Source organism: Acomys minous (genome assembly GCF_964271855.1).
Source record: "Acomys minous genome assembly, chromosome: 9".
Lineage (NCBI taxonomy): Eukaryota > Metazoa > Chordata > Mammalia > Rodentia > Muridae > Acomys > Acomys minous.
Window position 1 is genome coordinate 39,693,122 of NC_140490.1, and position 17,003 is coordinate 39,710,124.

Here is a 17,003-nt window from a genome sequence, read left to right on the forward strand (position 1 = left end):
TAATCCAAGCACTCAGGGAGGCAGAAGCAGGTGGATCTCTGAGTTCGAATCCAGCCTGGTCTACAAAGGGAGTCCAGGGCAGCTAAGGTTACAAGAGAAACCCTGTCTTGAAAAACATAATAATAATAATAATAATAATAATAATAATAATACCTCAAAGTAACCTAAATTTTAGACTTCTTTTGGCCAACTGACAAGATGAAACAATCTGTCAAGGTGGTCTGGCAGCACTGACTTAAAGTAACGTGGGTAACAGCATGTGATTCTTTTAGGCTCATGCCTAAGGATGAGCTACCAAGGGTAGAATTAAGTCTCATTTCTAGTATTTATACCAAATGTTTATGATTATTTGTATGTTAAAGTGAGGATCCCTCCAGGGCATGTGGCAGCTCATTTGGAACCTCAGCATTCAGAAGGGCAGGCAGGGAGATCTGAGGTTTGAGGGTAGGCTGGGCTACACACCGGAAGAGGAGGAGGGAGAGAAAGACTAGGAAAACGGGATCAGTAGGAGTGTTAACAAAGCAGTGGCACATCATTTTCCCACCTTAGCGTCACCGTGTGAAACCATGGCATCTCATAGTCAATCTAGTCATAAGGAGCAAGAGAAAGATGCTAGGGCCTCGGCAAGAGACATCACACTTCAGCAGAGGCTCTGTGAGTGCTGATGTCATGTCTAAATCACTGGAGGCAACTATGGTAACAGTCACTTAACAAGCCAGGCACAATGGCAGAGGCAGGAGAGTGCCTGGGTTGGAGGCCAGCTTTGCCTACATAGTTGAGTTCCAGGCCAGCCAAGCCTGTATAAGGAGATGCCATCTCAAAACCCAGAACGTGATTTATCATTAGGTAGCTCAGGTCTGAATTAAAAGAGCAGCTTTTCAAGAGGTTTGCATGAATTATGTTGACTCTATAAAGTATTATATTTTTCTAAGTGTTTGGGGGACCACTGCTGTGGTGTACAGGTCAGAAGGTAGCTTTCTGTAAGTGTGCAGGGGCGTGTGCTATGGTGTAGTCAGAAGGTAGCTTTCTGTAAGTGCACAGGGGCGTGTGCTGTGGTATACAGGTCAGGTGACTTTCTGTAAGTGTGCAGGGGCGTGTGCTGTGGTGTACAGTCAGGTGACTTTCTGTAAGTGCACAGGGGCACGTGCTGTGGTGTACAGTCACAAGGCGACTTTCTGTAAGTGTGCAGGGGCGTGTGCTGTGGTGTACAGGTCAGAAGGTGACTTTCTGTAAGTGCACATGGGTGTGTGCTGTGGTGTACAGTCAGAAGGTGACTTTCTGTAAGTGCACAAGGGCGTGTGCTGTGGTGTATACATCAGAAGGTGACTTTTAGGGCCCAGTTCTCTCTCCTCAGCATGTGGAACATAGGATTGGAACTCAGGTCTTCACATCCAGTGACAAGCACTTTTATCTGCTAAGCCATTTTGGTGGCTCAAGTTGTCTCTTTCCTAAATGTGTCCTAAACTAGACCAGACTCAACTTTCAGGCAAGAACAGTGTTTTATATTTCCTTTGGATCTCAACCTAGCCCAGTGCTCAGAGGTTTGGGGTTCAGATAACGTCTGCTGATTATATAACTAATTAAAGTCTAAGCTCTAGCACAGAACTAACATGCTTTCTTTTCTTTCTTTTTTTTTTTGTTTGTTTCTTTTGTTTTTGTTTTTGTTTTTTTGCTTTTCAAGAAGAAACATGTTTTAATTAGAACGTTTATTTTTCCTAACATCTGTCATTTCTAGAAACAACTGAAGCCACTCTGAATTCTTTCATCAAAAGCAGGTATAACAAAACAAGGGGCACGTGACTTTTTATTTTTCATCAGGCCCACGCTTACCCACACCACACTCCCCCTGCTCTTCCCACACACTTTCCTGCTTAGTGACACTACATGAAACTCCCATTATGTTCAAGTACTCAAAGCAAGAACAGTCAGTTGTAGAGAGCACTTTTGCATCTGCTGATGTCATAGTAAAAACCCGTTTTTATGTAATCTCTTCAGCCTTTCAGTAGTTCAACAAAAACATGATTCCTGAATCTGACTTCTGTTGCAGGTCAGCGCCTCGGTGGAGAAAGTCCCGCGGCTGGGATACTGGTCCCTCTTCGAAGCACTGTCGTTCCGTCCTACTCTGCGTGCTCCTGCTCTTGTCCCGGAATCAGCCACCGAATGCTCTCAGTCCGGATGGTAGCATACATAATAAAACTAATTAAAAAGAATAAGGAAAATACAAGCAACCAATCCACGGTCTTTATCAACGTGCTGGGGAGAGGGCCCATGTGGTCAGCTTGGGTTACCACCACGTTTTTCTTGGCTTCTATACCTGAAAGAGAAATCAATTGTTTCAAATCAGAGAGAAAGCACATCCGAGGCGTGTCTGGAGTATGACGAGTGGCGTGCAACATGACGAGCAGCCCTAGAATAAACACCACTTCCAGCCCGTCTTGGAGGGCTTTCACCTGCGTGTCAGTGTAATTTCTAACTTGCCTTTCCTCCCACCACATCAAAGGACCAGGATTCCTTCCAGCCTGTCACAGCTACAACTCCAGCATGTCTGGGACTCCTCGGAGCCTTTCTAGTTAATGTCCTATTAGAGTTGCCTTTTGTTCTCCTAAGACCAAAGTTCAACAAAATAAGGCAACTCTCAACAGTTTCCAGAGGTTATCAAGATGCCTTCCAATAAGTTACTGCAAGAACTGTAAGAACAATTGCACACTGCGGGGTCAGGGGTCACCTAGAGTTCATCTACGAGCCCTCAACACGATGGCCTTCTCTCCCCACACCATTCAGGGATCCAGCACAGGGCGCAGAATGCCCAGCGACCCTGCGATACTCTCGCCTCTAACCTGCGAAAACTGAGACAGATAACCAGGATCTTTGCTCTTTGGTGTCAAAAGAAAACTGTGTACAGTGTGTACTGCGGCGTGCTCCAGTCTGCACCCATTTCTAGGAAGTGCGCCTTAGAGAGGGCGAGGTGCTCACAGTCAAAGTAATAAGGCTTTAAAGAAATGGAGTTTCCAAAGGAAGACATTTCTTCAACACACCACACTGAAACTTTTATGAGAAACAAACAATAGGGCCATAAGCTTTGGCAAACACTAAGGAGACAACTTCTGGCAAGGAGGTGGAGCTCACACCTTTAGTCCCAGCACCGGGAAGGCAGAGGCGGGCGGTCTCTGAGTTTGAGGCCAGCCTGATCTACAGCGTGAGTTCTAGGATAGTCAGGGCTACACAGAGAAACCCTGCCTCAAAACAAAAACCAACCTCTGCAAGTGGACAAATAAATGAAGCATTACACAATGAAAACACACAAAAAATAACCACATCCAACAACTCAGCTAACTCCCACAAACACACAGTTGCAACAGCAGCCTGAAGCCAATACGCTGGGTGCTACTACTAACATAAAGCTGTCAGTGAGCTCCCAGCCAGCCAGGGCTGTACAGAGCAACCCTGTCTCTGAAAACAGAAACAAAACAAACAAACAAAACGCTTCCTCTCTCTGGGGAAGTTATTTCTACAAACCTGTCTGATTGAAAATGAAGACCTTCAGTGTTTCCAGAGTTCGGTCTGTGTGATTGAACCTCGCCATCGGTTTAGCTCCTTGAAATAGCAAAATGTTGGGGACAGCTACAGTGCCAAATCTGGTAGAAAGGCTGCAAGAGGAAGAAGGCAGTTAACTTAGGAAGTTCAACAACATGACCGCCTCTGAGAATAGGTGGAAATCAATGAAAAGTTGGTGTGACCTATGGTTTCTGACAGTCAACTCCAACTCCTGACTTTTGGTTTGTTCCTTACAGGTCACGGTTGGGCATTCCTGCTCTGCAATCCAAGTCACTTGCCATTAGGACATGGTTCCAGCCATGACCCAATGATTCCACTATTTAAATTCCAAATGTCAAAACAACACAGACCAGAAAATTCTAATTCAGGGATAAAGCACAGCGCATCAATTTTCTTGACAGAAAAAAACAAAACAAACAAAAAAAAAACCTTCAAACTTCAGAATGGCTATCCTTCCTTCAGAAAAGATCAGCATTCAGGAAGTAAGCAATTCTTTGGCAAATTGGTGCAAAGGAATCCATGACTCCATCAACAGAGCAGAGGGTCACTAGGGAGGAAGGACTTGGAAGAGGCAGCCTGCAGGCGTGTTTTGCCTTCATGTGACCAGTCCAGGTTCTGGTGGGGTTTTGACAACAGAGCCAGCTATGACCTTTGGGGAAATTATTTAATCTCACAGCAATGTCAGGTGAGCAATGCCACTTTTGTTCTTCAGACACTGGCACATGAGTCAAACCCATGAAAGAGTGTCCTCCACAATTGAGGCGTAAGGCCTCCATGGTGGCAAAGGAAGGCAGCAAGGCAGATGCCAAAAGCCTTCGGGAAGGGAGCACAGGGAAGAAGTCTGGGCCTAAATCCCAGAGTACAGTGCATGCTTTTACGCTTGCCAAGCATTGCTATCCGTAGGCCAGGCCATGCTCATAATTTCCTGAAGCAGACAGAGGAGTTACTAGTGTTGGGCGTGGGTCTTGTGCACTGTGTAGTCAGATGCTGATTTTGGTGCCCTGAGGTCAGGTTGCAGTCCCGACGTGGCTATTGTCATTTCTATGAAGAATCTTCTAGCCAGGCCAAGTGGCTCATGCCTTTACTCAAAGCACTTGGGGAGGCAGAGGCAGGTGGATCTCTGTGAGTTTGATCCCAGCCTGGTCTACAAATTGAGTCCAGGGACAGCCAAGGCTATACAGAAAAACCCTGTCTTAAAAAAAGAAAAAAAGAAACTCCTGTATCAATGTTGTGTAAAGGCTGCTCCCCAATTATCTCTGATTGGTTAATAAAGAAGCTGATTAGCCAATAACTGGGCAGAGAGGACAGGAGGCAGGCCTTCTGTGCTGAGTCACAGGGTCAGAGGAAGAGAGGAGGAAGAAAGAAAAAGAGAAAGAAGAGGGAGGAGGAGGAAGGAGAGGTGGAGAAGGGGTCTCCATGAGGAGTTCACCATGAGGAGAGAGAGATACAGCTGAAGGCCAAGGTGAGACTAGAGGAGAGGTAACACGGCACGTTGTTCGGAAATAGCCAAGACCCAGCATAGACTGGTTAGAATAAATGAGCATCTGCCCAGCTTAGTGAATTAGAGCTTACTAATACATGTAGGTCTCTGTGTCAATTCTTTGGGAGCTAGGGTGTGTATTAGGAAATGCCCCAGTAAGACTAGAACTCAACATACTACGTTAGGGCTGAAAAGGTGGTCGGTAGTTAAGAGCACATATTGCTCTCCTAGAGGACCTGAATGGGGCGGGTCACAGCTGCCTGTAATCAGCTCCAAGGATTTGACCTTCTCTTCTGCCTCCACACACATGCAGACACTCACGCGATGGCTACTCTTGTCAACCTGGCCACACCTGGAATCGGCTAAAACCTGGGCATCTGAGCACAGCTATGGGGTATTTCCCTGATTGGATCATTTGAAGTGAGAAGACCCACCCTAAATCTGGGCCACACCCACTGGTGGCATCCTACATAAAAGAATGCGGAAGAGGAGGTTTGCTCTTCGCCTGCTTGCCCTCACTCCAGCTGGCAAGCTCATCCATCCTGCTTGGGAGACATCATTCACTGACAGTTGGGATTCCAGTGTAGACTGGAGACCAACTGAGACATCTATCCTCATAGACTGAACAACTATCGTATTCTTGGCCTTCCCATAGGAAGACAGCCATAGTTGGACTAGCTGGACGGCAGCCTGTAAGCCACTCTAATAAATCCCTGTTTAATATAGACTCGTTCTATCAACTCTGTTCCCCTAGAGAACCCTGACTAATACACCATAAGCTAAAAAAAAACAAGGTAAATCTTTAAAAAGTGATCGTTACTAACGTGAAGGACAGTTTCTTTCTTTGTAAACAGCTAAAGCACGCACACACACACACACACACACACACACAACATACATACATACATACATACATACATACATACATACATGTAAAAAATAAAGATAAAAGACAAGCCAGGCATGGTGATGAACAACCTACAATTGTACTTCTCCTCACTACTGGATAACAGAGCAAATCCACTGTTCTGCCCAAGAAAGAAAAGATTAAAAGGCCCTGTAAACAAATAAAAAGAGTATAAACAAGGATAATGTCACTATAAAGGGATACATTTATTTATTAAAATAGTAAGTACATAATTAAGACATTAATAAACTTGTAATATGCATGCAAGAGTAAACATAAGTGTGGTGGCTCATACCTGTAACCTTAGTACTCGGGAGGCTGAGGCATGAGGACTACTGAGGTCCTACCCAAGCTCAGTCTTGGGTACAGAATGACCCTCTGCCTCAGAAAATAAATGGAAAAGTAAAGAAAGAGAAGACAGCCAGGCAGAGGTGGCACACACCTTTAATCCCAGCACTTGGGAAGCAGAGGCAGGTGGATCTCTGCGTTCGAGGCCAGCCTGGTCTACAGAGTGAGTTCCAGGACAGCCAAGCTATATAGAGAAACCCTGTCTTGAAAAAAAGAAAGAAAGGAAAGAAGGAAGGAAAAGAAAAGACAAGGAAAGAAAAAGAGAAGAAAATAAAAGTGCTGGGGCGATAGCTCAGTAATTCCTTATGCATGCTGAACTTCAAGAGAACCAGGGTTTGGTTCCCAGCACCCATGTCTGGTGCTCACCATCTCCTGTAACTCTAGCTCTGGGGACCTGATGCCCTTTTCCAGCTTCTGCATGCACCCACACACAGGTGCTCATGCACAAAGACAGATATAATTTTTTTAACATTTTGGTTTTTGGTATTTTTTGTTTTGTTTTGTTTTTGTTTTTGTTTTTTAAGACAGGGTTTCTCTGTGTAGCCCTGGCTGTCCTGGACTTGCTTTGTAGACCAGGCTGGCCTTGAACTCACAGTGATCAGCCTACCTCTGCCTCCTGAAATTGTTTTAAGATTAAAAAAAGAGGCTCAGCAGGGCATGGTGGTGCACACCTTTAATCCCAGCACTCAGGAGGCAGAGGCAGGTGGGTCGCTGTCTGTCTGAGACTAGCTTGGTCTACAAAAATGCAAGTCTAGGACAGCCAAGGTTACACAGAGAAACCTTGTTTCAAAAAACAAACAACAATAACAACAAAAAAAAAAGAGAGAGAGAGAGAGCATGGGCTGCTCCTCCAGAGGACCTGAGTTTGACTCTCTGCACCCACACGGTGGCTCACATATGTCTAGTTCCAAGGGATCCAGCACCCTCTTCTGACCTCCATGCACATGTAGCCCACAGCCAACTATGCAGCCAAAACACCCAGAGACATAAGTTTAAAGTAAATAAATAAAAGTACTTTGAAAAGATGACCACACAAAAAAACAACAACAACAAAAAATGCATAGATGCAGCATAGCATAGGACAGGGAAACCTCACTGTAGGCTGTTGTCACAAAGAGACGCCCGCCCTACCACAGAACCACTTGAGCTATTAATCTGGTCTACACCATCCAGGGTCCTCTGGCCATGGCCCTGGCTCAAGTGCCATCACTTCCACTCTTAGGTCCACCACACACAGAACAGGGCTATTTCTCATCAGGGGCACCACCAGCTTCCAGAGGAGCCGGACCACCAGCACCATTCACTTCTGCCTTTCTTTTCTATCCTTTTTCAAAGCCCACTGACCTTGTGATCTTGTAGCTCAGCCAACAAGGGCCCACATTACCATGAGCTTTTGCTGAAAGGACAAGCCACACCCCGCCAAAGGATACCTGCTGTGCTGAGACGCATCCAGAGCCAAAAAGCCAAGGGTTGGAAAAGCCCGAGGCAGAGAGTTAAAATGAGGAGCCAGGCTGGCGGAAAACCGGCACCACGGTGTGTAGAAGAGGACCAGTGTACAGTCACTACCGTTCGGATTTAGAAAGTCCATGAGGTCCTGCAAAGAAAGGGACAGTAGTTAAAGTCAGCATTCAGTGTACATGTGCGGGCTAGGCAAGGAAGGCAGGAAGGAGCGCTTTAGGTTCAAGTTCCAGGGTTCTCAGAGATACACAGAGAGACCCTGTCTCAAACAGAACAAAACAACAACAACACATGTATATGTTTCTGAAGAGATCCAAGAAAGAGAATGCCATGCTGCCTCCAGTGAATGAGCAGCAAATGTGCAGATAGAAGGCGGCAACTGATACCCCCTAACCATCGTCAGGATTTGGAACCAGACACCAGTCAGTAGAAAAGCACTACAAATGCTGAGGCACACTTATCTCTCAACTTTCCTGAAGCTACTTCAGTGTTTTCTCAATTCAAATACTAAGTAGTTACAGTACACACAGACCACCATGCCCGGGCCACTGAACTGTACATCTCAAATGCTATGGTTTAGATAATTATTTTTATTTATGTGTTTGTGAGTATGTATGCATGATTGTATGTAAATGTGCATGCTGGTGCCCATGGAATCCAGAAGAGAATATCAGATCCCCTGGAGCTGGAATTACAGGCAGTTGTGAGATGCCAAACATGGGTGTTTGGAACAGAACCCAGGTCCTCTGGGTAGCAGCTGGCTCTCTGTAACTGCTGAGCCAGAGACATTTGGTGGATACTTACTTTTCAGCCTGTGGTGCTATTGGAAAGCAGTTCCAATATTAGAAAGTAAGTTCTGGTGGGAAGCCACAAGTCACTGGAGCACGCCATGGTTGGTCTTCATGAGTCTTCTGTTGCATGGTTTTGCACCATGGGTGCTGCTGTCTGTGCACCATGGGTGTGCCTGGTATTTGTGCTGGCCAGAAGAGGGCATCAGAGCCCCTGGAACCACAGCTGCAGATGGTTGTAAGCTGCCACATGGGTGCTAAGACTTGAACCCTGGTCCTCTGCAAGAAGCCAGTGCTCTTAACCTCTGAGGCATCTCTCCAGCTCCTGGGGCATGCTTTTGAAGAAGACTGTGCAACCTTGACCTCTTTTTGTTTCCTTCACAGGGTCTCACTGTGTAGCTCTGACTGACTTGGAACCCACTATAGAGACCAGGCTGATTTCAAACTCATAAAGATTTATCTACCTGCCTCTTCTTCCCCAATGCTGGGATTAAAGGTGTGCACCACCACAAACTGATCTCTTCATTCCCTTTTTACTGTCCAGTCACCAGGAGGTGAGGTATTTTTCCAACATGTGCTCCCACCATAGTGTGCTGCCTCACCACAGGCCCAAAAGCAATGGAGCCAAGTAATGGGGAACCAAAATAAGCTTTCTTTCTTTTTAACCTTTGATCACCTCAGGTATTTTGTTACAGTAAGAAAAAGATAACACATCCGTTAGGTCCTGCTGCAGGGCGTGGCTGGCATGGCCTAGGGGCGGGACTTCCCCTCCCAGAGACTCACTACAGAAGCCAGACATTTTGGTTTCACTGGCCCCTTTTGCTGCCCTTGTCCTTTTCCTACCTCCCTGCCCTCTCTCCTTCCAGGCCCTTCCCTTCCCCTCCCATGCTTCTTCCAATAAACCTGCATTTACATTTTATAGCTTCATCGCCAAATAGCTCATTCTGATTATTTAATCAACCATCTGATGCCATCGTGATTCAGATGATGATTGAACATCAGTTTCAAATCTTGGCAGAGTTAAGATCAATGTGTATGGCCACAGATTCATGCAATTCAAGGGAACACTGCTCCTGTCACCAGCTCTGTAAGCTGTCACCCAGGCTGGCTTGGTAATATGTGTGACGCAGCAAAACAGGCCTGCACGGCCTAGGGACAGATAGTGTTCAGGGCACTCTGAAGGAAACGTGCGCCAGGCTGACCCCAGGCCCTGGACAAGCCGCATGAATTAAAGACACCACATCCTCCATGACAATGAGCCATCACTGCTCTCACAGATAAGGTTTGCTCCCCTCATGTAAGCAGGACAACGGCACCCTGCTCGTCTGAACCGTCTACAGAAACTGCCATGCAGTATTCTAGGATCCCCTGAGGAATCATTTCTCTAAGGATCTGGGTTTTCAGACAATGGTCTCACTCACTGCATAACAAAAACTGGGCTCACATTCTTTGTTTTTCTTTTTTAAACAATGTTAATTTTCTATATTTTTTAATATTTTATTTATTTTTATTTTATGTGCACCAGTGTTTAGCCTGCATGTTTGTCTGTGTGAGGGTTCCGCTCTTGGAGCTAAAGACAGCTGTGAGTTGTTAATGTCGTTATTGCCAATTGAACTATTGAACCTGAGTCCTCTGGAAGAACAGTCAGTGCTCTTAACTGCTGAGCCATCTCTCTAGCCCCAAGACTCCACATTCTTTACAGGGAAAAGAAACTTCATCACTGTAACACATCTTCCAGTATAAATATCAAACTGTAGTTTTAGTCATTCAGATTCTTTTTTCTTGCTGGGCATGGTGGCACACACCTTTAATCCCAGCACTTGGGAGGCAGAAGCAGGCGGATCTCTGTGAGTTCAAGGCCAGCCTGGTCTACAAGTGAGTCCAGGACAGCCAAGTTTAAGATCATAGGTTATCCTTTGCTATACAGTAAATTCAAAGTCAACCTGGTATACAGGGGACCTGTCAAAACAGAGCAACAGCTGGCTGCCCAGTGCAGTCATTCAACACCGTCCTCACGCAGAGTGACAGCCATGAGGCTGAGCAGCGCTCTCCTCACGCCCACCTGAGCCCAGGTGGTGGAGACCAGCCTGGGCAGTATATATTTGAGAGGTGATGAGTACCCGGGTATTAAGTCTAGGGTGAGTTTGAAGAGAAAGACAGAGATAGAGACAGGCACAGAGACAGACAGACAGACAGACAGACAGACAGACATTAACACATGCTTCCTACCTGGGACATATTTAATATCTTCAGAGTGAAATTTTCTAGCCCGGTCACATTCCTCTCCTCGCAGTTCACCTTGGGGGACTTGAGGCTGTCGGTGCTATTGGCATCCTCAGTGGCAACCGGCTCAGCCTCAGCCACTCCAGGCTCAGAGTAGTATTCCTCTTCCCGGTCCGAGAAGCCGCCCGCACCCTGCAGTCCGAAGAGGTTCTCTCGGCCGCAGCGCGGGTCCTCCTCTCCCCGTGCACTGCAGGTGCCATCGCGGGCCTCGGGGCTCCGTGGGTCCTCGGTTGCCCCAGGAATCACGGACAGCACCACCATGGGATCTCCGCGGGGACCCAGGCCCAGAGAGGCCTCGGTGGGCTCCGACGCCCTGGCCTGGCCCAGATGGCCCTCAGCAGCCTCCTCTTCATGCAAGTACACAGCTCCAACCTGGAGAGCAGGGCCAGGCTGCTCCTCCCGCCACGAATGACCACTGTCCTCTGCAGCTAAAGCAGGGCATTATATTATCATATTTGACTCGAAAGCAAATGAACCCCAAAGACTTAATTATCTTTCAAAATGAGACCTACTATGAAAGGAAAAAAAGTTTCCAATTTAGTATCAGAGAGCCACCAACCTTCTCCGGTTCTGGAAACCATAGGCAGGGCTCCTGTATTAATAGATATCCAAGTAAAAAGGCAAACACAGAACACACCAGAAACCTGCGATATGTGATTTACCACATGAAGCACAATTTAAAAGAAAAACAACAAAAAACTCTGCAGTGCAAACAACCAACTAAGAAAAGGTAACAGAGACACTAAGAAAATAATAATGGTTGATGGCCCACATCTCTAACCCCAGTACTTGGGGAGCAGAGGTAGGCAGATCTTGTAAGTTCGAGGCCAGCCTGGTCTACATAGAGAGTTCTAGACCAGACAAGGCTACATAGTGAGACCTTGTCAAGGGGGTAGAGATTTCTTCTTTAGCCTGACAAACTGATTAGCTTGAGCCACGTATAAAATGAAAATTATTCTATCACTAGTTTCAAGGAAATTGCTTGGGAGTCAGCTTTCTTCAGGAGGCTCTCTGCCAGCTACAGGTTTCTTCAAAATGCCTTCTGTGCAAGGGAGCCTAAGGAGGAAAGTCCAAGACAGGCTGGGGCAGAGGCGGCTGCAAACCTGCCCTTCCTAAGGGCAGTCCTCATCGTGCTTGTGTGACAATGAGAAAATGCCGCCAATGTGCCACACTCTGCAGAGGTGCTGTGACCTGAATGAGCAAAGGTGTACTTGATCCTAGCTTGTGAAAGCTGCAGTGATGGATGCTGCACTAACAGTTCAAAGTGTGTAGAATTACCACAACCAACTTCCACTCCCCATAAACACAACCTCAGTCCATCCACTTTCCCTGACTCCACTAACACTGCACACTCCAGGCTGCAGCTGCCTCCCACTGTAAGATGCTAACACTGCACACTCCAGGCTGCAGCAGCCTCCCGCTGTAAGATGCTAACACTGCACACTCCAGGCTGCAGCTGCCTCCCGCTGTAAGATGCTAACACTGCACACTCCAGGCTGCAGCAGCCTCCCGCTGTAAGATGCTAACACTGCACACTCCAGGCTGCAGCTGCCTCCCGCTGTAAGATGCTAACACTGCACACGCCAGGCTGCAGCAGCCTCCCGCTGTAAGATGCTAACACTGCACACTCCAGGCTGCAGCAGTCTCCCGCTGTAAGATGCTAACACTGCACACTCCAGGCTGCAGCAGTCTCCCGCTGTAAGATGCTAACACTGCACACTCTAGGCTGCAGCTGCCTCCCGCTGTAAGATGCTAACACTGCACACTCCAGGCCGCAGCAGCCTCCCGCTGTAAGATGCTAACACTGCACACTCCAGGCCGCAGCAGCCTCCCGCTGTAAGATGCTAACACTGCACACTCCAGGCCGCAGCTGCCTCCCGCTGTAAGATGCTAACACTGCACACTCCAGGCTGCAGCAGTCTCCCGCTGTAAGATGCTAACACTGCACACTCTAGGCTGCAGCTGCCTCCCGCTGTAAGATGCTAACACTGCACACTCCAGGCTGCAGCAGCCTCCCGCTGTAAGATGCTAACACTGCACACTCCAGGCCGCAGCAGCCTCCCGCTGTAAGATGCTAACACTGCACACTCCAGGCCGCAGCTGCCTCCCGCTGTAAGATGCTAACACTGCACACTCCAGGCTGCAGCTGCCTCCCACTGTAAGATGCTAACACTGCACACTCCAGGCTGCAGCTGCCTCCCGCTGTAAGATGCTGACACTGCACACTCCAGGCTGCCTCCCGCTGTAAGATGCTAACACTGCACACTCCAGGCTGCAGCAGTCTCCCGCTGTAAGATGCTAACACTGCACACTCCAGGCTGCAGCTGCCTCCCGCTGTAAGATGCTAACACTGCACACTCCAGGCTGCAGCTGCCTCCCGCTGTAAGATGCTAACACTGCACACTCCAGGCTGCAGCAGCCTCCCGCTGTAAGATGCTAACACTGCACACGCCAGGCTGCAGCAGCCTCCCGCTGTAAGATGCTAACACTGCACACGCCAGGCTGCAGCAGCCTCCCGCTGTAAGATGCTAACACTGCACACTCCAGGCTGCAGCAGTCTCCCGCTGTAAGATGCTAACACTGCACACTCCAGGCTGCAGCTGCCTCCCGCTGTAAGATGCTAACACTGCACACTCCAGGCTGCCTCCCACTGTAAGATGCTAACACTGCACACTCCAGGCTGCAGCTGCCTCCCGCTGTAAGATGCTAACACTGCACACTCCAGGCCACAGCAGCCTCCCGCTGTAAGATGCTAACACTGCACACTCCAGGCTGCAGCTGCCTCCCGCTGTAAGATGCTAACACTGCACACTCCAGGCTGCAGCTGCCTCCCGCTGTAAGATGCTAACACTGCACACTCTAGGCTGCAGCTGCCTCCCGCTCTAAGATGCTAACACTGCACACTCTAGGCTGCAGCTGCCTCCCGCTGTAAGATGCTAACACTGCACACGCCAGGCTGCAGCAGCCTCCCACTGTAAGATGCTGTACTCCCCTCCTGGTCACCAGGTCTGTCCTCCATAAAGCTGGTTCTCTTTGCAGTCAGAGTGGAACTAGATGTTGGTCAAACCTGTTCTTGCTTTTCCCAGTTTAAAACTCTTTCAGCGGCTTCCCCTGCCTGCCCTGTGTGAGTTATCCTCTATACTGTCTGATCCCTGGCCCCACATGCATCCCCATCCTACCTGGGACCATTCCTGAGGATGAGCTCCCGGCTAAGAATGTCCTCTGCCCCACCACTTCATCTCCAGGCAAATCCAGTACCCTTCAGATAGAAGCACTAAATTTCACCTCTATAAGGTCATCTATCCTAACCTTTAGACCAGGGAAAGCAGTCTCCAGATGGTACCCAATTACGTCCTGAGGGGCTTTCCTTTATGTGCTTTCCACCCTTACAATTCACTTGATAATTTGTGTCCATGTGATGCCTGCCTCACTCTCCAGACAGGACGGGAGGAGAGGCCCGCCCTCTAGTTTGTCTGACGCTTCCCTGTGCACAGCAGTGCAATGCATAAGATTCACGGGAAGGTTCTGATAGCAAGCTGGATGTGGCGGATCACACCTGTAATCCCAGTCATAGGGAGTCTGAGGCAGGGGGATTTCTGTGACTTCAAACTAGTATGGGCTACATTGTGAGACAGCCCTCAAGTAAATAAATAGATAAATATCTGCTGACTCCCTAGTGAAGTCTAGTATAGGACCTTGGATTTCATTCCATTCTTAGGCACCCTGGGACGCACCAATGCAGATGCTAATCTGTCAGTGGTATCTGCTAAGGGGGCCCACTGGGGGAAGCCTTGTATTTCAGCCACCCGGGGAAGGAACCAGCTGGTGGAGGTTCCTTTATGTCCAACCACAGAGGTCGACTGTCAACCCTGGGAAATCTGAGTATTTAGTGAGGAACTATAGATGTGCGCATTGAATACAGAGAAACTAAACCTGATATTGTTCTGTTTCCTTTGTTTGTTACAGAGTCTTGTATAGCAGAGGCTGACTTTGAACTTGGGATCCTTTGCCTCCACCTATGCAGTGCTGGGATCACACGCCTGTGCTGTCACCACATTTGGCTTTTAAAGCCATGTTAAACAACCCGAAGACCAGGTTTGGCAGAGGGGAAGGCAGGCACCACGCACATATTTCACGGGTGCTGCAGAAGAAACTAAAACCTTAAGGCAGCTGCACAGGCCATAGGGAGCAGTTTCCCAGTATTGTTGCTTTCTGGTGATGAACACAGCAGGCCTGTAAAGAGCCCTGGGGGAGGGAGCCAGGAGATCCAGCGCGCTGCCCCCACTCTCTCCTTGTTCTTTTTGTTTGTTTGTTTGTTTGTTTGTTTTGTTTTTATGTTTTTCAAGACAAGGTTTCCCTGTGTAGCCTTGGCTGTCTTGGACTAGCTTTGCAGAGCAGGCTGGGACTAAAGGTGTGCGCCAGCATGCCAGGCTCTCTCCTTGTTCTAACGCCGTTTTTGTCAGAAAGATGCCTACAGAGCCCATTACTCCATACATCTTTTTCACTTTTAAAACCAGTTATTAAATGGAATGAAAATACCAAATTTTGGGCATGGGCTCTGACAGGTACGGGCTGATCCCACTGGCCCTCGATCTGGGCTGCATAACGTTGACAGAGGATTTACTTGGGTTCTGAACCTCAGTTTCAGGTTGGGCACCTACACATGTAACTATGAAGTCTGTAATCCCAGCGCTAGGCAGGCAGGAGGATCACCAAACTGGGGCCAATCTGGACTGTCTCAAAACGAATAATAACAAAAAAATATTTGGTGTAAATGTAGACCGTCCAGCTTGGTCTACGGAGTGAGTTCCAAGACAGCCAGGCTACACAAAGAAACCCTGTGTCAAAAAATAAATAAATAACAAAGAAAAAGAAAAAAAATGGGCTTTAATAGAGTGTATAAAAAGAGCTATGAATTAAGCCCTTCCTCTCTGCTCGCCACTTCGGCTACACAGGGGACCCAAGAAGCACGGACCCCAGAATCTGCTGTTAGGTTTCTGGCCTTTGCTTCATGCAGATACCTACTGAGCAAGAGTGGCTACCTTCAAAAAGTGGCCCAGCAGGGAAAACGGCAGCGCGAACTCTGAAGTCCGAGAGACTTCAGGCTCTGATATTTACTAGGAAGTGCGAACCGGAAAATTGTTTATCCCCTCTGAGCCTCCTCACCTCCAGGCAGGGAAACCAAGGTATTAATGAGAGCTGCTTCCCGGGGCTGACAAAAGCACTGCTCTGAGACATGATGTCGCGCATCACTCAGAGATGTAGGATTCTAATAGGGCCACAACAAAAAGTCAGCTGTGTGTTATGACGGCGGCGGCGAATAATAGCGTGCCCATCACAAAAGGCTATGTCTCTGCAAGCCCCAACACTCCCTCCTGTCAGGCCAGCTGAGGGGCCAGAGTAGGCTGGGCCTCCGCCGCCCCGCGCAGCCCCGCACCGCCGCGGCCGGGTCCCGGTGGCAGCGCGTCACCCAACGCAGCCGCCCTCGTCCGGCCGGGTCCGCACTCACCCTCCAGGCCGCGGGCCGGAAGGCCCAGCACCCACAGCAGTACTTGCCACCAGCAGAGGAGTTGCATGGCTCTCAAGAGGGAGCCGCGGCGACAGGCACCGCGGTAAAAGACAACCGCAGCTCGCTAGCTCGGCAACAGGAGTCGCGCCCCCGCCCCACCGAGGCTACGGGGAGGAGAGCTGAAAGCGCAGGCGCGGTCGCGCGCCGCCATCTTGATTCCTGGCGGCCGCTGCAGACGCCATCTTGGAGTCGGGCGGTCGGGTTTGGCAAGTCCTGTGCGACCTGTGCTGGAAGCATCTGAACCTTGGGAGGTCGCAGGTCCTCTGATGTATTGCTTTGCCAGACAAAGGATAAATCCAGTTAAGTTTGAATTTCACCTAACTGCTAAAGTTATACACACACACACACACACACACACACACACACACACGTGCACGTGTTTGTATCTTGTAACTGAGCAGCCTGTAATTTGCTACATGTGGCAAGTCAGGTTTAATTGGTTAATAGGTTTTAACACTGCGGCTCAGAAGATAATACTAAGAGCATGACATTTAGGCATGCTGAATACTTTGAGCTAAAAAACAAGGCCTCTTTAGAAGCAGCTTCAGTGGCTAGAGAGATGGCTCAGTGGTTAAGAGCACTGACTGCTCTTCCAGAGGTCCTGAGTTCAATTCC

The 17,003-nt window shown here is 48.4% G+C and overlaps 1 protein-coding gene across 1 annotated transcript; it reads right to left on the bottom strand.

The window, feature by feature from the left end:
• Positions 1 to 1,691: 1,691 nt before the first annotated feature.
• TXNDC15 (thioredoxin domain containing 15) lies at positions 1,692 to 16,585 on the bottom strand. The gene is given in 7 exon segments (XM_084796254.1): positions 1,692 to 2,314; positions 3,517 to 3,647; positions 7,721 to 7,884; positions 10,766 to 11,247; positions 16,329 to 16,401; positions 16,404 to 16,495; positions 16,498 to 16,585. Coding segments are annotated over 7 exon segments (1,212 nt in total). The 5' UTR covers positions 16,571 to 16,585; the 3' UTR covers positions 1,692 to 2,117.
• Positions 16,586 to 17,003: the final 418 nt, after the last annotated feature.